The 23,285-nt window shown below is 41.5% G+C and overlaps 2 protein-coding genes across 13 annotated transcripts in view; both read left to right on the top strand.

The window, feature by feature from the left end:
* FRMPD2 (FERM and PDZ domain containing 2) overlaps positions 1–7,068 on the top strand; it is a 108,477-nt gene extending 101,409 nt beyond the window's left edge. For 3 of the 4 annotated variants that reach the window (XM_010820735.3, XM_015461085.3, XM_059882706.1), the window contains one exon: positions 780–7,068. In XM_010820735.3, coding sequence (XP_010819037.2) covers positions 780–888 — 109 coding nt within the window. In that variant the 3' untranslated portion in view covers positions 889–7,068. The remainder of the gene's footprint in view (positions 1–779) is intronic. The other variant, XM_015461087.3, reaches the window with a different exon arrangement.
* Positions 7,069–10,238: 3,170 nt separating this feature from the next.
* Positions 10,239–23,285, top strand: part of PTPN20 (protein tyrosine phosphatase non-receptor type 20) — a 124,623-nt gene continuing 111,576 nt past the window's right edge. For 3 of the 9 annotated variants that reach the window (XM_059882707.1, XM_059882708.1, XM_024986869.2), the window contains exons 1-2: positions 10,240–10,637; positions 20,622–20,735. In XM_059882707.1, coding sequence (XP_059738690.1) covers positions 10,631–10,637; positions 20,622–20,735 — 121 coding nt within the window. In that variant the 5' untranslated portion in view covers positions 10,240–10,630. Of the gene's footprint in view, positions 10,638–12,911; positions 18,014–20,621; positions 20,736–23,285 lie in introns of those variants that run through there. The other 6 variants (XR_009493277.1, XM_059882709.1, XM_059882713.1 and 3 more) reach the window with 5 other exon arrangements.

Raw genomic sequence — 23,285 nt, 5'->3', positions numbered from 1 at the left:
CATAAAGGAGGAAATTACAGCAGTGAGATGATGCAGCCTTATTAGTGCATTCAATACACTGTCTTTCTTTTTTCCCTTGTAGACAAAGAGCTTGTGCCCGAGCATGGGGTGTGAGTTGGGGTGAGGAGAAGCACTGGTTTATGGCAGAGATGTCAAGATTCAGGGTGCCTGAATAGCCCTCAGATGGACGATGGCTTGGGGTGTAGTTAAGCCAACTCCTGTCGTGATCACTTATTCTCCCTGCTGACAGAAGGCGGGCCTGTGGGCGGTGAGGCTCAAGGCGTGAGTTCCCAGCCTGGGCTCCATGGAGCTGCCCACAGGTGTGCTTCGAGGCAGGTGGGGAGCTCTACAGTTAGAATGTTGACTTGCTGCATCTTTGGAAAAAGTAACTTTTAACATTCTCCAAGTTCTCCAGGAGAATAAATCTCCCAAAGGTTAAGGGTCTCTGTTGTATACATTTTCTCTTTCATCCTGGAAGTACGGAGACGTTTTGGAGGGTATAATGGGACTTTGCTTATGGATGGAGTCATGCATCCTTTAAAATTGTGTAACAAATTATTTTATTTGGTTCTTTTAGATATTAAGACGGTAATAGTATATAGGTACTTTCTATAAATAACTTCATTGAATCTTCAACTTTGAGTGGTATTCTTATTCCTCTTTTTTAAATGGAGCTTAGAAGGTTTATTTAATTTGTCTTAGATCATGCAGCCATGAGGGGCAGATTCACACCTCTGCTGTCTGATTACCCTTTTGGTGCATTTTTGCATTTCCCCTAGAATGTGCCTGTCCACGTGGACTTGTATAACACAGACGTCTTTCCATCACATGTCATGCGTCCTCCTGCTTCTCTCTTCCGAGGCTAAAAAAACCACTGCTGTCCAGTAAGATTAAAAAGACAATTGAACTGTTCTGTTTAGGGAAGGCTGCTGGCCAAATGGCAAAGCAATCCAGTAAAAGCTGCTATTGTTTTAGGTGAACAGAAAAAGCAGGACAGTCTCCAGAGGCAGAACCCAAGGGTCTCTGCCTGGACATACTTCTGACCCTGATCACATGGAAGAGCCTCAGATGTTGGTCTAAAGAATGTACCCACATACTCTACAATCAGGAAGGAGGCCAGCTGAGAAGGTGACCTGGGATGGAAGGTCTGGCCCACTTAAGAAGTAACTTCAAAACAAACAAACAAACAAACCATGCCTGTCACTTCTGAAACTCATTTTTTGAATAGTGATTGCGACCTTCTTTAGTTTTGGGGTTTATGTTGAATAAAGCTCTGCGTGTGTGTGTGTGTGAATGCAGGCGCATGCACATGCCCCTGCGAGCTCAAAGTGGGACTTCCTCTGGTGAAAGAATTTGAGAATCAACCTCTCACATCAAGATAAACCAGTAAAGGGTACATTCTCACTGTACCACAAGTGTGCACTGGTCACACTTTCTGGGACACATGATTTGTTGCAGCTGGTACTTTTGGGTTCTCCATTGGTTGAAGGAATTTCCATGGTATTCAAAGTGCCCCCAGATTCCTTGAAGGAGTCTGATGAGAGACTTGGCTCAAAGGCCATGGGAGTAATATGTTTTGTTATCTGTCTGTGTTTTTCCCATGCAATTCTGAATAGTTATACATTCTTTTAAGAACATTTTCCTTTTGGGGCTCTGATTCTAAAAATTACAGAAAAGAAAAATAAGACGGGACCCTATAGGAAAAAAGGAAGAGTGAAATGGCAGATCCACTGTTACCAGATAGCCACCACCATAGCGAAACTAAAGTCCTGAAACTTGGAGCTCTCAAGTGTACAGAAGAAACAGGCTTGGTGGACCACAGTGTGAGCCAAGGAGCACCGAGTGCTCTGTGACGGGGGCTTACGGCAGTCAGGGCCTCAGGGCAGGGCAGAGGCCAGCTCCACAGGCAGAACTGAAACAGCTGGAAGGGATGACTTAGATTCCAAATTCACTTCATCCACGAAAACTACATACGGTTTGATTTAAAACAAGCATAGGAAAACTGGTAGAAAATAGACTCTGGTTTTATCAGATCTACAGAGGCATAGTAACTTTCTCTGGTAGCCCGCAATAGACAAAGCGTATAACAAACAAGAATTGCAAAGTTGACAATATTGGAAAAGTTAAAACTTCTGTTTAGTAACAATGACAAAATTAATGCAAAAATAGGAGCAGTGGATAGGGAAACATTTACATAATTGTGAATACAGATTAATATCTATAATATTTAGAAAGGTCATTATAATTTATAATAGGGTAATAAAGTATTTAAATAGACAATGTATATGATAAAAATACAAATGATAGACACATTCTAATAAAAAATAATGAATGCCAATATATACATTTGCATCCACCACATTTGCAAAATTAAAAAAAATACTATCCAATTTTGGCAAAATTTTGGTGGTTTTGGTATTCTAAGAAATATCAAAAGTCATAAAGATACTTATGCCCAAAGACCTAACAATGATATTCCTGAGAATTTATCCCAAGGAAATAATTCAGAAAAAGAAAATGTCTGTTTAAGATGTTCATCTCATTATTATTGATTAAAACAACAAACTAAAAATGGCTGGAATGCCTTAGAATATATCAGTAATAGTATAAAAACAATTGTTTTTGGTAAAAAAAGTATAGAATAGAAATGGTAATAGAATAAAATATGGTAATACTAAAGACAACATGGTGAAAGAGAGCAGTTCTGGTATATTAGCACTATTGAATATTATGCAGCCAAGAGAGTAATTAAAGTAAATACTGAAAAGTCACAACTTAGGAAAATGTTTGACATAAGAACTCCAAATTGTATGCTAGTTGAAAGCAGATGACACCACCCTTATGGCAGAAAGTGAAGAGGAACTCAAAAGCCTCTTGATAAAAGTGAAAGAGGAGAGTGAAAAAGTTGGCTTAAAGCTCAACATTCGGAAAACTAAGATCATGGCATCTGGTCCCCTCACTTCATGGGAAATAGATGGGGAAACAGTGGAAACGGTGTCAGACTGTATTTTTTTGGGCTCCAAAATCACTGCAGATGGTGATTGCAGCCATGAAATTAAAAGACGCTTGCTCCTTGGAAGGAAAGTTATGACCAACCTAGATAGCATATTCAAAAGCAGAGACATTACTTTGCCAACAAAGGTCCATCTAGTCCAGGCTATGGTTTTTCCAGTAGTCACGTATGGATGTGAGAGTTGGACTGTGAAGAAAGCTGAGTGCCAAAGAATTGATGGTTTTGAACTGTGGTGTTGGAGAAGACTCTTGAGAGTCCCTTGGACTGCAAGGAGATCCAACCAGTCCATCTGAAGGAGATCAGCCCTGGGATTTCTTTGGAAGGAATGATGCTAAAGCTGAAACTCCAGTACTTTGGCCACCTCATGCGAAGAGTTGACTCATTGGAAAAGACTCTGATGCTGGGAGGGATTGGGGGCAGGAGGAGAAGGGGACGACAGAGGATGAGATGGCTGGATGGCATCACTGACTCGATGGACGTGAGTCTGAGTGAACTCTGGGAGTTGGTGATGGACAGGGAGGCCTGGCGTGATTCATGGGGTCACAAAGAGTCGGACACGACTGAGCAACTGAAATGAACTGAACTGAACTGAATAAAAAGCAACAGAAAAGTGTGTATGCACACAGAGGAATACAGTGAAGAGCAGGGAAGGTGAACCAAAGGAATATTAGTAGAAATTGCCCAGTGTTTGGGTGATGGAATTAGGGGAATATTTTGTTAAAAATTCCTTTACTTTTATATATTTATTACTTAAGTAATGAATTTTACACTGAAAAAAAAATTGAAGCAGCAGAGAGAAAGAACAAACAAAAACAATGACAAAGGTTTAAAGGAACCTGTGCTTAAAAATTTAATTTATGAGCTCTTCTCTATGTAATTTTATTTATAATTTCCTGTTTTCTTTATAATATAAGGGATTCCCTGGTGGCTCAGAAGGTAAAGAATCTGCCTGTAATGTAGGAGACCCGGGTTCAATCAGGAAGATCCCCTGGAGAAGGAAATGGCAACCCACTCCAGTATTCTTGCCTGGAGAATCCCATGGACGGAGGAGCCTGGCCGACAACAAACCATGGGTCACAAAGAGTCGGACACAACTGAGTGACTTCACTTTCACTTTCTTTTATAATAGAAAAGTCTGATAGGTTATCTGGAAAGAAGTTTGCAGGCATCTGAACAGTCATGTTTCCAACGCTCTGGGGGCTGGAGTCAGCTCCCTGGGGGCCCTAATGCACAGTTTCATGGGCCTCAAGGTTAGGGGATTAATCAAGTAGGCAATGCAGTGAATAAATAACAGTATTTACAACTTTGCAACTGCTTGCAGTCTTCTGAACTCTGGTTTCTTATTTTGTCTTTGAAAAAGAAATGGGTGGCTACAGTTTCAAAATGAATTTAATCTTTCTCCTTATAGGAAAGGACCTTCCCCTTCCCTCCAGGGCTGTTTACTCATTTTGAGCCATATTTCTTGAAGGACTTGTTCATTTGCCTTAAGTGAACTTGATTTCAGCTGCCACTTCTTTTGTTTCAGGGCAAATATCAAAAAGAACAGTGTGGTCCTAAGGGACTCAGCTCATTGCCTGCAAACTGCTTCCATGTCTAGTTTCTGTATCGTATGTTCTCAAACCTGACTGTACCTGAGAATCAATTATAGAGAGTGTTAAAAATAGAGGTCCACTGGCCTCAACCCTGGAGAGTCGGAACCAGCAGGATAGGCTGAGGTGAAACCCAGAAATCTGTACTTTTACTGTCAGCAGAGGATTGTATGTGTGGCTAAATTTGGGAACCACTGATGCAAGCTTTTCAAGATTTTGCCAGGCTCTCCCATCCTTCCTTTCTGCCAAAAATATTTATTAAGCTTCTATTATCTGCCAGCACACTATTTGTATTAGGTTGCTCAAACATACCCACATTCATCACTAAACTGCAGAGCAAAAATGGCCTTCCCAACTCAACACGGTAAAGATGTCAATTCTCTCCAAATTAATTTACAGGTCTAATGTGATTCCTATCAGATTCCCAGGAAAGCATTTTGTAGACATAGATAGGTTTATTTTGAAATCCATTTTATAAATTTTATTTTATATTTTTATTTTTAAAAATGTTCTGAAAAGGTGCAAACCTTAGAACAGCTAAAATAATCTCGAAAAAGTAGACTGAAGTGAGAAGAATCACTGTACTAAATAATAAGGTTTATTATGTAGCCACAATAATCGAAGTATAATCTATACTTTGTCAGTATAATCTATCAGAGAGATAAATATATAGTTCAATGGAACAGAATAAAGAATGGAGAAATAACCCTGCACAAGTATTCCCAATTAATGTTTGACAAAGGTACAGAAGAAATTTAATGGGGAAAAAATGGCTTTTCAATAAATCAACATACATAGACCAAAAAAAAAAAAAAAAAAACCACAACCAAACAACAACAGAAATCCCCCATTAACCCTATTGATTTTACACCTTAAACAAAAACAAACTCAAAATGGATCACAGAGTCAAATATAAATGTAAAGCCGTGAGAATTTTAGAAGAATAAAAGGAAAGGATTGGGTTCTCGTGTTGTTGTGCTGCATGCATACTCAGTCGTGTCCAACTCTTTGCGAGTTTATGGCCTGCAGCCCTCCAGTTTCCTCCGTCCATAGGATTCTCCAGGCAAGAGTACTGGAGTGGTTGCCATTTTCTCCTCCAGGGGATCTTCCTGACCCAGGTATCAAACTTGGATCCCTTGTGTCTCCTGAATTGGCAGGCAGATTCTTTACCACTGTGCCACCTGGGAAACCCTGGATTGGGTTCTAGGGCTAGGCAATGAGTTCTTACACTTGACATCAAAATCACAGTCCATAAAAGGAAAAATGAAAAATCTATCCTTTTCTCTGTGAAAGTTTCTATTATGAGGATGAAAAGACAAACTGTAAACTGGGAGAAATTATTTGCAAGCTATGTATCCAACAAAAGACTAGTATCTAGAATGTAACTCTCAAAAGTTAACAGTAGAATATAAAAAATCCAATTAGAAAATAGCAAATGAACAGATAGTTCACTGAGGATTATATATAAATGACAAGGAAGCATATGAAAAGATGTTAAATCTCATTAGTGATTAGAGAAATGCAAAGTCAAACCACAGATATCTTTATACACCTATCAGAATGGTTGAATAAAAAATAATTACAATATCAAATGCTGGTGAAGATATGGATAAACTGGGCATTCATACATTGCTGGTGGAAATATAAAATTATACAGTCACTCTGGAAGACTGACAATTCCTTATAAAAACACAAATATGCAATTTCCATAGGACTCGGCAACTGCACATTAGGCATTTATCTCAGAGAAATGGAAACATATTCACACAAAATCGTGTACATGAATGTTTATAGCAACTTTATTTGTAAGAGCCAAAAACTGCAAATAATCTGGATGCCCTTCAAGCAGGTCAATGGTTAAACAAACTTTTGTACATTCACACCAAGAGGAGTAAACTTGCTTGGATGCATTTCCAGGGAATTATGCTGAAAAAACAGTCAATCGCAAAAGTTTTCACAGCATGATTCCATTTATATAGTATTCTTAAAGTGACAAAGTTATAGAAATGGGGAATAGATTTGTGGTTACTCTAGATTTAGGAGGAAGCGGGGAGGAGGGGCAGGTAGGAGGGAAGTGGGTGTGGTTATAAAGGGGCGCCATTCTGATGGTGATAGAGTGTTTCGTATCTTGACTGTGGTGGTGGATACACGAACCTACTCCTATGATAAAATTATGTAGAGCTTTTTCAAAAAATTGAAACACAGCTGATGTACAGTATTATGTATGTAAATTTTAAGTTTTATAGAACTTAAAATACACACATAAAAATGAGTACAAGTAAAACAAAAGAAATCTGAACAACAGGATGGATCCATCAATGTCAATATCCTGGTTGTGATGTCCTGCTGGTTTTGTAAGATGCTACCATTGGGGCAAGCTGAGTGAAGAGTAAGGAGATCATCTGTTTCATATAACTGCATGTGAATCTACAATAATCTCAAAATAAAAAAGTTTAATTTTGAAAAGTGGTCTTCTTTACTCTGCTTCAACCATGCCATGACTGCTCATGTATTGGCAGGGCGTGTTCTATAGGAAGTTTCAGAATGACCTGAAGGTGGCCCTTTCTTCATTTGAAAAGAGGGAGGGCATTATAAACAACTGGCGAATGGCAACATTACCCAAGATCCGGAGCTGCCATTGGAGGTGTCTCAAAAAGGAATTCTTGGGGAAATTCTTAGGGAAAGCCCAGGATTTTCTCAGGACAAACAGTCAGCAGAGGGCCCTGTGTTGGATTCCAGATGCAGAGGTGTCAGATGCTGGGTCTGGAGGGTAGAATGTGGGTGTGAATTTGGGTAAGAAAGGAGAAACTGAAGTGCCCATTTCCCATGCCAATTTCTAGCCCAAAGCAGTTCTGGCCTCAAGATAGAGAGAGCCCAGGAGTTAGATAAGAAGTCAGAAGGAGTCTTTCACTGAAAAGGACTATTCTGGGTGCTCAAAGTTAGACCTGCCCAAGGTTTTATATGCAAGACCCCACGGGGAAAAATGCATCTGAGCACTGAGTTCAAAAGACATTAGAAAGGAACAAAGAAGTTGCCTTCTGCATGCACCCTATTCTGTCCAGCTAATAAGATGCAGTAAGATGGCAACATCTGGATTTTTGCTGCAAAGCACAGGGCTTGGCACAGACCAAGAAGACCAAATACATGAAGCCTGAAAGGCATGTGTCCAGCTCCTCTCTTAGAATTTGGCAGTGTTTGCAATTCATTTCCTGCCACATCGTTATTTGACTCTTAATAAGCAGAGCTGGAAGTAGAAGGCAGGGCATTGTGGCAGGCTCCCCCGCCAACTTAGCAACTCTCCCATCATAGCCTAAGGACTCTCTCCTTAGGCTTGTGTGTGTGTGCAAGCAGAGCGGTAGACTGTTGCTCTGCAAATGGGTGAGCAACCAACTTAATGGATCGATCAATTAATATTTATGGGGCATTGACCATGTGCCAGGCCCAGGAACTAGGCAGCTGGGAATCCAGAACGAGGTAAGTGCATGTTCTTCGGCTTTTTAAATAAACTAGTGTTCAGCTTCCACTGGGATTTTTATTGGCCTTGTACTTTCCACAATTTATTTTTATAGAGTCTTTTATGTGAAGTATCTCAAGACTGAACAGAGAGATAGAAACACACAGAAAAGGCCCGTAGCTTCTTCCAAGCTCACAGTCCCCATTGACTCACACTTGGTGGTGCTGGGTGTGAAGAGCACCATCCAAAAATAAACCAGGCTGTAAAGTAGAGGTCTGTACCACGGGGAGCCTGTGGAAGGGCAGTGTGGCTGAAATGATTTGTTTTTTTGGTCAGCGTTGCTTGTTCTTAATTATCTGCTCTTCCCTGGCCCCAAGAAAGGTTTAGAAAACCCTGAACTTGAACATGGGCCTTAGGGGCTGTGAAGACATGACTTTGGGTCCTGAGGTTCTGGGTGCAAGCTGTTTACTGGAATCTGGGAGGCCCTCAAGGGTCCTTTCTGACTGTGTCTGGAGACTCACAGCTTGAGATGAGTGGCCATTTGGGCAGTAAATTCTTGCACTTGAAAGGAGCAGATGGGTCTTAGTTCAGGGGAGAGCAGAGTATGCCTGGCTCTCAGAGTTCATCCTGAGGGAGTCTGGGTGCTCAGACCAGGGTCAGGAAGGCAGACAGAGGTTCCAGAATCTGCATCACCTCTGTGCTGCTCACTGCTGCTACACTAGTTGAGCTTCTGAGGGATCCACAGTGGACCTGGAACTGAGCAGGGTATGAAAAGATAGTATCTGGGGGCAGCAGGGAGGGGACAACCAAGCTGTTGCTCTGCAATTGTCCACGGAGTTGGACAACCAACTCCTCAGTCAGGCTAGAAAGGGGACCTCTCAGTAGCAAAGGAGGAACTTAAATCTTGGCCTGCAAGACTCCTTGTAATACTTGTGATAGCAAGACTGCCAAAGAATGGCAGACATTTTGATGAAAAACTAACTTTATAATTCTTCAAATTTTTCACTGGTGAAAACAGAAGCAGCCTCTTGGGTATGTAACCACTGGGAATAGGATATGGTTTAAGAGAAAGCTGAGGGACAGGATGAGACCTCGGGGACCACTTCCACCAAGTGGTCATTCAGTCTCCATTCAGTGATTTCCCTATGCCATGCGTGACACTTCTCTCTGTGTTTCCCCATGACAGCCATATAATATGTAGGAACACATCAATAGAACATTCTGATTCATCTGTGCTGCTCAGATTTGTGAAACAGTGATGGTGCGCAGACTTTTGGCATTAGACACTAGGAGAAACAACAGAAACACCAACAGGAGCCCATCTTTTAAGGAGGAATCCTATCCTGAGATTGGAGGGATGGCCAGGCCTCTGGTGGAGAGTAGGCAGCTGTTGTGACTCACCAAGCAGGAAATTGACCCCTATGCCGGGACAGAGGGTGACCGGTTTTGCTCAATTCCAGCTCAGTTCAATGATATGGCTCCCTTGGATCAGGCTGTGGGCTAAGTGAGGCAGGTCTCATCATGCCTTAAGGAACTAGGTTCACTAGAGTGGCTCTGGTCAGGACCAAATGAAGAGAGGTGCTCTTGTTAGGATAAAACAATTCTGGCTTGTAGTACTGAGACAATGTCTATACGTTGAATTCCCCCTACACTGACCACCCTAGCTGAAACTGTCTCACTCGACTTAGCAGCTAAATGACCTCGCATTCTGGCACAGGCTAGTGACTCCTTTTCCAATAGTCTATCCTGTCGGAAGTGCCTAAACACTACCTTCCTTATCCTGACACTGCAAACCAGCACCCTATCCTGGCTCCTCTCCAACTCAGTAGGAAACTTAGGGGCAGGTGTGAACCAGGCGGTCACCCCCAGAGAACACAGTCCTCAGTGGTTCAGTGGATGTGGGCATAGTTCAGAGAGTTGCTGGCATTGGGAAGGAGCATACACAGGGGAGCGGACCAGGGACCACAGGAAATCCATCACCGGGTCCGCGGTGATCGCGGCAGTGCTTCGGAAGGCCAGCAGAGGGAAGCACTTCTAGCAGAGGCTCTGGAGCAGGGCGAGGCTCCGTGCGCAGGCCCACGGGAACCTCCAGGATTGGATGGCACCGATCTCGCCCGGCCGGAGAGCTCCCGCGTGAACCCAACTGGCAAGGGAGGGGGCTGGAGGCTGGCGGGCGGGGCGGTTGGGGCCAGGCTGGGCGGGGTATGATCCAGGTGAGGACAGGTAGTGGGGGCCAGGTGGGACATGGGGGAGGGCAGAGGGGCTGCTGCACAGGAGCGTGAGAGGGCTGACTTGGGTCCAGCCAATGGTCTTGAGAGGAAGATGCCACTGGTGCCCACTGAAGAGTGGACTGTGGCCCCAGAGAGGTCTTTTGGGCTGGATTCGGGCAGGCCCTGGGCAAAGTGAGGTCAGAGTCCGCTGAATCCTTGGGGGAAGACAGCCTGGGCAGTGTGATGCCCAGCTGTGCTGTGACATGTGTCATGGGTCCTGTGTGTCACAGGTTTGGGGCAGGAGTCACGTTGGTTCTGTGGTAAAGAAAGGCGTTGAACTCTCGCTGACGAGCATGGAACTGCTATGATTGGTAAGAAGCCATAATCGGGTCTTATGACACAGTTTCTGCTCCTTGGGCTGGGCAGGTTTGGAGGCCAAGAGCTCCATTCTCACTCAAGGACTAGTGAGGCTTGTAGGACTTAGAGAGAAACAGAGCATTAATTCATGATTAATTCCAAGGTATTTTTGAACACCTCCTGTGTGCTAGGACTTGCCTTCATAGAATTATATTCCAGGTGGGAGAGAGCCACTCAAGGCTGAGTTTTGGGCTTTTGCCTTGCTATTTAATGAGATGGGAGAATGCTGTAGGTGGATGGAATCAAAGATTGTTTTGAATATATTATGTTGAGACTCCTAATAGGTTTTTCCCCAACATACAACATAGGAACAATATACTTGGAAAGAATTTTACAGTGAATTTTACATTGAATATGCTTACCACCTAGACCCTACTATTAATATTTAGCTATGCTTGTTTTTCATCTCTACATCACTCTATCTGTCAATCACCTGGTATATTTTTTTTTTCATTGTGGTAAAACATATGTAATATAAACCACCTAGTCAACTTTTAAGGTGGTATGTCAAATATGCCATTGGAAATTTGAGTCTAAAGTCCTAGGGGATTTTAGGGCTAGAATCGGTCTTTGGAATCATTACCACATAGGTGGGATTTAAATTAAAGGACTAGGTGAGACCACCTAGGTTGGGAGTGTACATAGAGAAGAGGAAGGGAAGCCGGAGGGAGATGGTGGCCATCCATGGTGAATATGCAAGAATAGTTTGGCACTTAAGAGGATTTTCATCATTTTAAGAAGAAAAACTTTGGTAGAATAGAGGGGTCTTAAAGTCAAGTGGAATTTTCTTTTAAGATAAGGGAAACTAGAATATGTTTATGTGCTGCTGCTGCTAAGTTGCTTCAGTCGTGTCCAACTCTGTGCGACCCCATGGACTCAGCCTACCAGGCTTCTCCGTCCCTGGGATTATCCAGGCAAGAACACTGGAGTGGGTTGCCATTTCCTTCTCCAGTGCATGAAAGTGAAAAGTGAAAGTGAGGTCGCTCAGTCACATCCGACTCTTAGCGACCCCATAGACTGCAGCCCACCAGGTGCCCCCGTCCATGGGATTTTCCAGACAAGAGGACTGGAGTGGGGTGCCATTGCTTCTCCATTTATGTGCTGCTGCTGCTGCTGCTGCTAAGTCGCTTCAGTCGTGTCTGACTCTGTGTGAGCCCAGAGATGGCAGCCCACCAGGCTCCCCCGTCCCTGGGATTCTCCAGGCAAGAACACTGGAGTGGGTTGCCATTTCCTTCTCCAATGCATGAAAGTGAAAAGTGAAAGTGAAGTCGCTCCGTCGTGTCCGACTCCTATCGACCCCATGGACTGCAGCCTACCAGGCTCCTCCATCCATGGGATTTTCCAGGCAAGAGTACTGGAGTGGGGTGCCATTGCGTGGGATTGAATTCATAGAAAGGGGAACAGATGAGATGCAGATGAGAAAGGGGAACGTTTCAGGGGAAGTACTTGAATACCTCAGAGAGGAGACCCCAGTGCTGGTGAGCAGTTGGCTTTGAAATGAATAGGAAAATACATTCCATCGTATCTAGAGGGGAAGCTGAGGAAAGTACAGATGCAGACAGGTGGTAGAGGCACAATCTATGAAGGCAGCCACCGGCTGAGAGTAAGGGCAGCAGGGGAGAGGAGAAGAGGCGTTAGGAGATACATGTGACGTAGCCCTTCTGGAGAGTGGGAAACTGAACTAAGGGAAATGGAATTGGATTGCTAGGCAGCGCTGAGTGCCTGTTTGGGATGTGTATTCATGAACTTAAAAGTGAGATTAACCCAGTGGGGTTGTTGGCTTCCTGTGGGTGGGAAAAGTGTTGTGAAGATTAGGTGAGGTAATACATGGAAAACATTTAGTATGGTCGCAAGCATATGGTGACTGTTACCTGTTTGAGTCCTTACTTTGTTTTTCTTTTGTTTATACAAATGTGACTGAGGAAAACGACATTTACCACCAGAGGGGAATCTTCTCCTGTGACATATTCTCTAACCAACATCCACCACAGTCTGCAGCTACTTGAAAGTGTAGCTCCTGGTGTGGTTACATTTATACAACTTGATACTTGAGCATGTTTTTCTAAAAACAGCCAAACTGTAGCAAATAGAGCTTTCCATTTTCCGACCAACTCATAACCTTGGACTGGAGGGGCTGGGGGTTTTCCTCAGTGACAGTGTAAGATTTTGTGAATGTCTGTTATTACTTGTTCTATTGGCTCTGCTGTAATGGGAATCCACAGATCTAAGATCAGCAGGGAAAATGTTCAGCCTCATAGGTTGTAATTTCTCCCTGACTGCTTGGGCTGTATTATGATACAGATAATAATAATGGCTGACCCTGACAGCTCTTAAAAGTGCCGGGCACTGTCTAGAAGCACATTATATGCATAGTCTTGTTGAATTGTCACCTCAACTCAACGAGGCGGGTACTATTATCATCTCTATTTTTCAGATGCAAAAGTAGGCTCAGAGGCGTTAAGTAACTTGCCCTGGGTACACATGGTCTGATATCTAGTTTCTGCTGCAGACTTCAACTTTTTTTTTTTTCTAAGAACTTAGCCATCACTCATCTATACCATACTAGTGGAGTAGACAAGATAATGGACTGAAGCAGGTTGACTGGATTCAGAAACTGCTACCAATTAGCTATGTGACTTTGGGCAAAATATTTAACCTCTGTTCCTTTTTTTGTTTTTATCCATGAAATAAGAATAATAATAATACCTATCTATAAGGTTCTTGTGAGGATCACATGAATTAATATACTTAATAAACTTAAATTAATGCCTGGTAGCGCAGCCATGGTGGTGTGTGTACTGACTGACACCCCTAAAATCATTTTCTGAGGTTTCTGCTGCTGGATTTAGGTTGAGCTTGGAAATGCTCTTAACTCAGGGATCATCTTTGTTTTCCCTACTTTTATGACCTCTCCGAGGGAAGCAAACATATCAGTTTTCTTCTCAGTGCAGAGAACAACTTGGATTTCATTCAGATTCATCTGACCAGTGATATTCATTTAATTTGTCCTGGCATTGCAATACTATTTAGAGGGAAATAAAGCTTGGGGAGTAATGTGATTCCATTTTGTCCTCACCAGATCAGCAGCCTCTCATGGGGGTTTGGTTAGAAAGGACAGTGGAGTATATAGCTAGTGCTGGGCACAGTGTGTGGTAAATGATTGGGTCAAGGGGCATCACAGGAACATGTTCTGAAAAGATCTGTAAAATCAAGACCTACTGTGATGTGTCACTTCATCTGCTGACTAAGAGCCACTGAGCAGGCTTGGCACAGGAGGCCAGTGAAAGTCCTAAAGGATGTTTTCTGGTGGACAACAGGGAGACTGAATGCATGGCATAAAGTAAAGGTTCCCAGTGGGTCTGCACCAGAATAATTGGGGGAGTTTTATGAAGCTTTGCAAAATGATAGGCTTTACATCCACAGATTCTGAATCAGTAAGTCATGATGGGGTTCTGGACTCAATCTGTTTTTTAAGAGCTCCCTGAATGATTCTTATGTGCAGTTAGCATGGGATATCATTAATGCAAATCAGTGCTTTTCAGTCCTGTGTTTTAAAATCACTGTTGAGTTAAACTTTTAAAAAATATTGATGTTCTAGACTCACCCCAGAGATTCTAAGTCAGTTGACTTGGGCCAAGTGATATTAAAAAAAAAAAAAAGTCTTCTTAGGTAATTAACCTACAGCCAGGTTTGAGAATCATGTGGCCTCAGACATCATCTTATCAGGAGAGTAAAAAAGTTTGTATTTCTAAATGTGCCCAATGCAGATGTTCAATTTAATAATCAAGTAAGAAAGAAAAATACGAATTGATGATTGTTGTTCTGTTGCTGCGTTGTGTCTGACTCTTTGAGACCTCATGGACCGCAGCCCACTAGGCTTCCCTGTGTTTCACCATCTCCCGGAGTTTGCTAAAACTCACATCCATTGAGTCGGCGATGCCATCGCACCACCGCATCCTCTGTTGCCCCTTCTCCTCCTGCCCTCAGTGTTTCCCAGCAACAGGGTCTTTTCTAATGAGTTGACTCTTCACATCAGGTAGTCAAAGTATTGGAACTTCAGCTTCAGCATCAATCCTTCCAAAAATTATTCAGGGTTGATTTCCTTTAGGATTGACTGGTTTGATCTCCTTGCAGTCCAAGGAACTCTCAAGAGTCTTCTTTAGCACCACAGTTTGAAAGCAACAATTCTTCAGCGCTCAACCTTCTTTATGGTCTAACTTTCACATCCATATATGACTGCTGGAAAAACCGTAGCTTTGACTATATGAACCTTTGTTGGCAAAGTGATGTTAACTGCTTTTTAATATGCTGCTTAGGTTTTTCATAGTTTTTCTTCTAAGGAGCAAGTGTCTTTAACTTCATGGCTTCAGGCACTGTCTGAAATAAGTTAATGATTGAATTAGCATTTATCACCGGGCAGTGAAGATTTCATCAAGTTTTCCCTGGGGAGGAGAATGATCATTTACTGAGAACTTTATCTGTAGTCTTAGTTTTAGACAGTGACTCCGGGAAGTGTGTATTATTTCCACTTTGTAGGTGAGAATTTTGGGGCAAAGGGAAGTTAAGTGACTTGTCCCAGATTTACACCCAGATGCAGGCAGCTCTGTGGTTTAGGCTCCGTTTCCTCAGTGGTTCCCAACTTGATCTGGTGTAGGGATCGGCACTTTGCAAAGCTCTCCAGGTAATTCTGACACGCAGCTGAAGTTAACGGCCTCTTCATGGAGCCTTCTGGTGGTCTGCATTCATCTTCTTTTATAACAGCATGTCGTCCTCTGTAGGGTACAGTCTAACCGCATGTCGTCCTCTGTAGGGTACAGTCTAACCGCATGTCGTCCTCTGTAGGGTACAGTCTAACCGCATGTCGTCCTCTGTAGGGTACAGTCTAACCGCATGTCATCCTCTGTAGGGTACAGTCTAACCGCATGTCGTCCTCTATAGGGTACAGTCTAACAGCATGTCGTCCTCTATAGGGTACAGTCTAACAGCATGTCGTCCTCTGTGCTCTGTGACTGGCTCCTTCCCCCACACGTTCACTTATCTTAGTGTCCTTTCTTTTCTTTTCTGCCTCTTAATAAATATGTTTTGAGTGCCCAGTTTGTGCCATCTTTCTTGGTGCGGAGATGACAAAAATGGTAACAAGACTGACCAAGTCACCAGCCTCATGGTCCTTATATTGACTGAGATACACAGTAAACATATAAGCAGATAAATTTTGACTTATTCCATACATACGTAAGCAAATTTTAAGGTAATGACAGGTGCTTCTAAGGAAAATAAACAGGGTAATAAGTGATCCAGGCAGCAGTAATGAGCATTCCAGTTGCTTCACATTGTTGCCAAAACTACTTTATATTGTTTTGTGTGCATATGTTTCATTTCAGCCATTCTAAAAATAGGTATGTGGTGATATCTTAGTATTGTTTTCTTTTGCATTTTTCTGTTGGCCAATGGTGATGAGCATCTTTTCATCTGTTTGTGTACCATTTGTATTTTTACTTTGTAAAAAAAAATTATTTTTTTGAAATTTTTTGCCCGTTTGAAAAAACATTGTGTTGATTTTCTTTTTGAGTTGTAAAACTTCTTATATGTTTGGGATATGTTCTTTTTCTAAAATTCCCCTCTTTTCTTTCCAACCCTTTTACTAGAATTGCCTTTAACATCTGTATTTATATATTTTAATTTTAAAAAATTAAATTCTTTTTTTTTTTTGACCATGCCACACAACATGTATGACCTGGTTCCCTGACAAGGCATTGAACCTGGGTGCCCTGCATTGGGAGCTGGAGTCTTAGCCACTGCACTACCAGGGAAATCCCTAACATTTGTATTTGCGTCAATAGTGTTTTTAAGGCAATCTAAGTTCTTTCTGTACCTCAGAACTCTTCCATCTTCTACCCATTACCTAATTCCACATTTTTAGGTAATTATTACATCAGCACAACATTCTGGTGCCAGAATATATATTAGTTTCTTAGGTTTTCCATAACAGAATTCTACAAACTGGATGATTTAAAAAAAGAAAAATACATTCTTTCACATTTGGAGGCAAAATTCTGAAATTAAGTTGTCAGCAAGCCTTGCTGGCTTTAAAGTCTCTATGAGAGAATCTTTCCTTGCCTCCCTCTTTTCATGATTGCCAGTAATCTTTGAGTTCCTTGGTTTGTAGACATTTGACTCCAATTTTTGCCTCTGTTATCGCATGGATTTCTTCCTCTGTATCTGTGTCCAAATTTCACTCGTCTTTTAAGGATATCAGTCATTGGGTTAGAAACTCATCCTCACCTGGGTATACCTGGAAATGCCCTATAAATTCACATTCACGGAGACTGGAGGTTAGGACTTTAAAATAGCTCTTTAAAGGACACAGTCACATAGGAGAAATCCAGATGACCTTGGTTTTGGCAATGAATTTTTTAGACACAACACCAAAAGAAAGAAGAAAAAACTTACAGACTGGACTTTATTAAAATTAAAAATTTCTGTGAAAGATATTGTTAAGAAAATAAAGACAAGTTGTACACTAGGAGAGAATGTTTGCAAAACACATATCTGATAAAGGCCTTATCATAGAGTTGGAATCATACAGCCAATCTGGAATCATACGTTTTCAGACTGGCTTTTTTTCCCAGAGCAACATTCACTTAAGATTCCTCCATGTCTATTTCTGGCTAGATAGCTTATTTCTTTTTATCATTGAATAATATTTCATTGTGGATATACCATAGTTTATCCATGCCACTGTTGAATCAGATCTTGATTACTTCCAGTTTTTGCTGATTATGAATAAACCAACTACATTCACTTGAACGCATGTTTTTGTGTGGACATAGTTGCAGATCAGTTGGGTAAATACCTAGGAGAACGATTGCTGGTCATACGGCAACACTGTTTCAAGCTTTATAAGGATCTGCTAAATAGTCTTCTAGAGTGACTGTAATTTTGTGTTCTCAGCAGTGAGTCCGCATTCTTGCCAGCATTTAATATTGTCACGTTTTTGAATTTTAACCATTCTGATAGTTAGCTCTTAACCTCTTATTGTAGTTTTATTTTGCAGTTCTCTAGGGGTGATGGACAGGGAGGCCTGGCATGCTGCCATTCATGGGGTCGCAAAGAGTCGGACACGACTGAGCAACTGAGCTGAACTGAACTGAGTGACATGTGCTGTTGAGCGTCTTTTCATATGCTGGTTTGCCATTTGTACCTTTTTTTTTTTGGCCATACCGAGTGTCATATGGGGTCTTAGTTTCCTGACTGGAGGTCGAACCTGTGCCCCCTGAAGTGGAAGCATGGACTCTTAACCACTGGACTGCCAGGGAATTCCCTGCCATCTGTACGTATTCTTGGGTAGAGTGTCAGTTTTGCTTTTTTCCCTATTTTAGAATTGGTTTGTTTTCTTATTGATTTTTACAAAAATACTTATTTATTTATCCCACTCCTGGGCATGTATCTGGAGAAAACTTTTAATTTGAAAAGATACATGCATATCAGTGTTCATAGCAGCATTATTTACAATAGCCAAGACATGGAAGCACCTAAGTGTCCACTGATGGATGAATGGATAAGGAAGATACGGTAAATATAAACAGTGGGCTGCTGTCCAGCCATAAGAAAGGACAAAATAATGCCATTTGCAGCAACATGGATGGACCCAAAGATTATCACGTTAAGTCAAAGAAAAATACATGATGTCACTTGTCTGTATCACGTTAAGTCAGACAAAGAAAAATGCATAATGTCACTTGTCTGTGGGATCTAAGGTACACAGATGAACTTATTTATAAGCAGAAACAGACTCACAGACGTAGACAACAAATTTGCGGTTACCAAAGGCGGAAGAGGGCGAGGCAGGGATAAATTAGGAGTCTAAGATTAACAGATGCAAACCACTATATATAAAATGGGCTTCCCTGGGCGCTCAGATGGTAAAGAATCTGCCTGTAGTGTGGGACACCTGGGTTCATTCCCTGGGGTGGGAAGATCTCCTGGAGGAGGGCATGGCATCCTGCTCCAGTATTCTTGCCTGGAGAATCCCCACGGACAGAGGAGCTTGGTAAGCTACAGTCCATGGGGTTGCAAAGAGTGTGACATGACTGAGCGACTGAGCACAGTGCAGTGTTTATAAAATAGATCAGCAACAAGCTTCTATGGTATAGCACAGAAAACTATACTCACACCCTGTAAGAAGGTGAAATGGAAAATACTCTGTGTGTGTGTGTTTATAATTGACTCACTTTGGTGTACACCAGAAACTAACACAATGTTGTAAACCAACTATACTTCAAAAACTTTTATAAAGATTGTATCGTTTAAAATATTTTCGGTCATATATTTGGGAGGCAGAAGCTTGGGCATCGTTCTTGGTGGGTTTCATTTAACAATAAATGTTTGACTTTTCAGTGTTATTTCCAGAGGAGGCTCATCACTTATGTCCAGCACCTCAGTACCAGTCACAAGGCCACTGCTGTCCTTTTATTATTTTTTTGGCCTTATGGCATGTGAGATCTTAGTTCCCTGACCAGGAATCAAACCCACGTCTGCTGCTTTAGAAATGTAGAGTCTTAACCACTGAACTTCTAGGGAAGTCCTGATGTCTTTTTAAAAAGAAGAAATCTACCCACCCCCCGGCCCCTTCATAAAAGTAGAAGTTTCAAAAAATTTAAAATGTATCTCATTAAAATTTGAAATGAAACCGTGTTAAGGATTTTATTCAATTTATTTATTAGTGAAGCAGCCTGGAACGTGGCAAAGGTGGTTCTGAGAACATTTCGAGGGTCTAGGTTTTAATACGTATTTTGAACAAATGTCAGAGGAAGATTGCTAGGTCAGATTTTAAAAGCCTGGTCTATGTCCAACAGGGCGATAAATGATAATCTTTGGTATTATCTTTCTTTATCCAGACGGAAATTATTTGTATCCCTACAGGATGAAGATTTATAGGTTAACATGTATTCTTACTAAGTCTAGGACTTTTAATCAACAGTAAATAATGAATTGTACAAAGTACAATCCCTTTATATTATTAAATAATCCTTGGGAGGGCCTTTTAAACACCATTCTCATATAACGTTGGAAGGACATGCCACCTATGATTTTGCCTTACTTCCATGTTTTAAATAATCATTCTTAACATACTGTATCATAAAGTTTTAAAATATATGTTTCAAAATAATAACTTTTAGGTTCAGTTATAGTAACCTTATTTCTGTAGTGGAATGGAAAGAATCTTCCTGCAGTGCAGAAGATAAGAGTTCAATCTCTGGGTTGGGAAGATCCCCTGGCTTAGGAAATGGCAACTCACTCTAGTATTCTACAGAGGAGCCTGGCAGGTTATGGTTCATGGGCTGGTAAAGAGTCAGACATGACTTAGCAACCAGCACTTTCACTTCATTTCATTGGCAAGTAAACTATAAGTCTCCAGACCAAAACAAAACAAAAAAAATCCCTCTAAATTTTAACCAATAGGAACAATATAACATCATCTTACAGGCCTACTACGGCAAAGATCAGAAAAGAAAAAAATGTTTATCCTATGTGAGGGCTGTTTTATAGGTTGAAAATGAACTCCTTGAAGACAGGCTCTGAACTTAATTTTTATCCTTCAATAATGTGTCCCCAGCACCTAATTCAGAATAAGTTTGGCATAAAAGAATTAATGCACTGAATCAGTTCAGTTCAGTCATTCAGTCGTGTCCGACTCTTTGCGCCCCCATGGGCGGCAGCACGCCAGGCTTCCCTGTCCATCACCAACTCCCGGAGCTCACTCAAACCCATGTCCATTGAGTCAGTGATGCCATCCAACCATCTCATCCTCTGTTGTCCCCTCCTCCTCCCGGCCTTCAATTTGCCGAATAACAGTGACTGAATAAATGAGTAATAATATGTTAAAACTGTGAGAACTCGAGTTGTCTAAAATTCCTTTACGTTGTATGTTTGACCAGGTGAAAAACAATTGTTTTCTCAGAACACAAGGCTCAGTACCTGGAGAAGCCTTTTACCCATCTCTTTTGGGAATGACGGCATGTCTTCGCCGGAAAATGCTACAGCAGCGTCTGGTAGGTTCTTACGCACTGTGCTGTGGCGGGTGCGGGAGCAGGAGAGTCAGGGCAGTGCTCCTCAGACTGCAAATACGTATGAACCACCTGTGAACATGTTAACCTGCACATTCTGATTCACTGGGTCTGCGGTGGGGCCCAAGAGTCTGCATCTCTTAACAAGCCACCGTGCTGAGAATAGCAAAGATTAGACGCTTGTGTTTAATTTTACTCTGATTACGTAATGTTTATTTCTGACTGTAGGTGTACTATATATGTATTACAGAAATACCTCTGTACTTTAGAAAGTATATAAAAGCACAGAAACACAAAGAAGAGGATTTTGTGTATAACACTAACGCAGTGTTTTGATTAGAGGCTGACTGTCCCCAGCCGACCCCTGTTGTCACTGTCGTGCATGCCTCACACATTAGGAGCTTGCCGTCAGTTTTCAACATTTCTTTTGTACCTTTTTCACTCCTTCCTTGTTCAGCGTAGCCTGTGGTTGCTCTTCTACGCTGCCGCCCTGTTATCGGTGTGGGTGTTGCTCCCTCCAGCTAGAGGTTTAAGCCAGAGCTCTACAAAGGGCGTTCCCTGCCAGGCTGCCGCTTTAGCCTTGCAGGTCTGACTCCACAAGTATTCTGGTCCTGTTTGCAATCTGAAAGGCCTGGAGGCCCCTTGCTTTCTCATTGTGATATTACTTATCCATAACATGGGTGTCGTTTCCAGTTTTTGTTCGCTTTGATTATAAATACTATTATTGATCTATTAATAATGTTTATAGATTTTGTTCTTTCATTGAATTATTTCTTTAGGATGTGTGCTAATCGCTTCAGTCGTGTCCAACTTTTTGCAGTCCCACGGATTGTAGCCTGTTAGGCTCCTTTGTCCATGGGATTCTCCAGGCAGAAATACTAGAGTGGGTCACCATGCCCACCTCAAGGGGATCCTGCTGACCCAGGGATCGAACCTGCATCTCTTACGTCTCCTGCATAGGCAGGCGGGCTCTTTACCACTAGCGCCACCTGGGAAGCCCAATTTATTCTTTAGGATAAATTCTCCAGATGGGGATCCTTGAGCTAATGGATCTGAATTTTGTATTACTTTTTATTATTAGAAGAGTTTATATCACACTACCAGCAATATATTGGTTATACTGTAATCTCACCACATTTGGTGTTATCATAGCAAAAAGAATTGTGGTTAATTTACTTGTTTTGAAATGATGCCTTGAGCTTCCTTTAATTTACATTGCTGTGTTTACTGTCCAGGATTATTTATTTCCTTTTGTGTAACCGGATTTTTAAAAAAAATCTGCTTGATACTTTTCCCATTTTAAGCTAACTGTGCACTCACCATTCTATCAATTATCTTCTGACCTTCTATTTGAGAACCTGATGAAATTTAAATTTTAAAGGAATCTTTTAAATTATAATTTGACTCAGCTTCTTTCCTATTACATCCTACGCAGTCCATGACTTTGTTTTAGCGTCTGGGCAAAGGACAAAAAACAGTATACAAAGAATATTTGTCATTAATTTTCTTAAGACACTTGCAAATTAATATGCAAGTGACTCAACTGGGTGTGCTTTCTTGAAAGAAATAAAAATAAAATTAGCAATTCTCATAGTTTATTGGTAGAACTCTTCAGATTCTGAATGTATTTTTCTATATTCAAAAAAACTACATTGTTATAGTAATTTATACTTTTATTCTTTATTGCCACTTAGTGAACTACCTCTTTTCTCCAGTAAAGATGATTCTTTGTAAAATTGAAAAGTTAAACATATGGATGAATTTAAAATCCAAAATAAGAGAGAGACGAAGCAAGAGCCAAACTACTTTATTATTTTTAAAATTTGTATTGGAGTATAGCTGATTTACAATATTGTGTAGGTGTGCAGCAAAGTGCGTCAGTTATACGTATATCCATTCCTTTTTGGATTCTTTTCCCGTATGGGCCATTACATAGCACTGCGGGCTTCCCCGCGCTGCACAGGACGCCTTTATTACTTTCTACTCTGTATGTAGTGGTCTGTGTGTGTCAGCCTCAGTCGTCCAATTCGCCTCTTCCCCCACTCATCGCCAGGTAACCAGAAGTTTGTTTTCTACATGCTCTACTTCCGTCTTGTAGATAAGTTCACCTGTACCCTTTTTTTGATTCCACATATAAGCGATATCATATGATATCTGTCTTTCTCTGTCTCACCTCCCTCATATAAGGGCTTCTAGGTCCCTCCATGTTGCTACAAATGGCGTTATTTTGTCCTTTTTGATGGCCGGTAACAGACATCCTGGAATGTGAAGTCAAGTGGGCCTTAGGAAGCATCACTACGAACAAAGCTAGTGGAGGGGATGGAATTCCAGTGGAGCTATTTCCAAATCCTGAAAGATGATGCTGTGAAACTGCTGCACTCAATATGCCAGCAAATTTGGAAAACTCAGCAGCGGCCACAGGACTGGAAAAGGTCAGTTTTCATTCCAATCCCAAAGAAAGGCAATGCCAAAGAATGCTCAAACTACCACACAATTGCACTCATCTCACACGCTAGTAAAGTAATGCTCAAAATT

The sequence above is a fragment of the Bos taurus genome, chromosome 28, assembly GCF_002263795.3.
Source record: "Bos taurus isolate L1 Dominette 01449 registration number 42190680 breed Hereford chromosome 28, ARS-UCD2.0, whole genome shotgun sequence".
NCBI classification, from domain to species: domain Eukaryota; kingdom Metazoa; phylum Chordata; class Mammalia; order Artiodactyla; family Bovidae; genus Bos; species Bos taurus.
The sequence above is the reverse complement of the archived record's forward strand: the minus strand, read 5'-3'. Positions and strand labels throughout refer to the sequence as shown.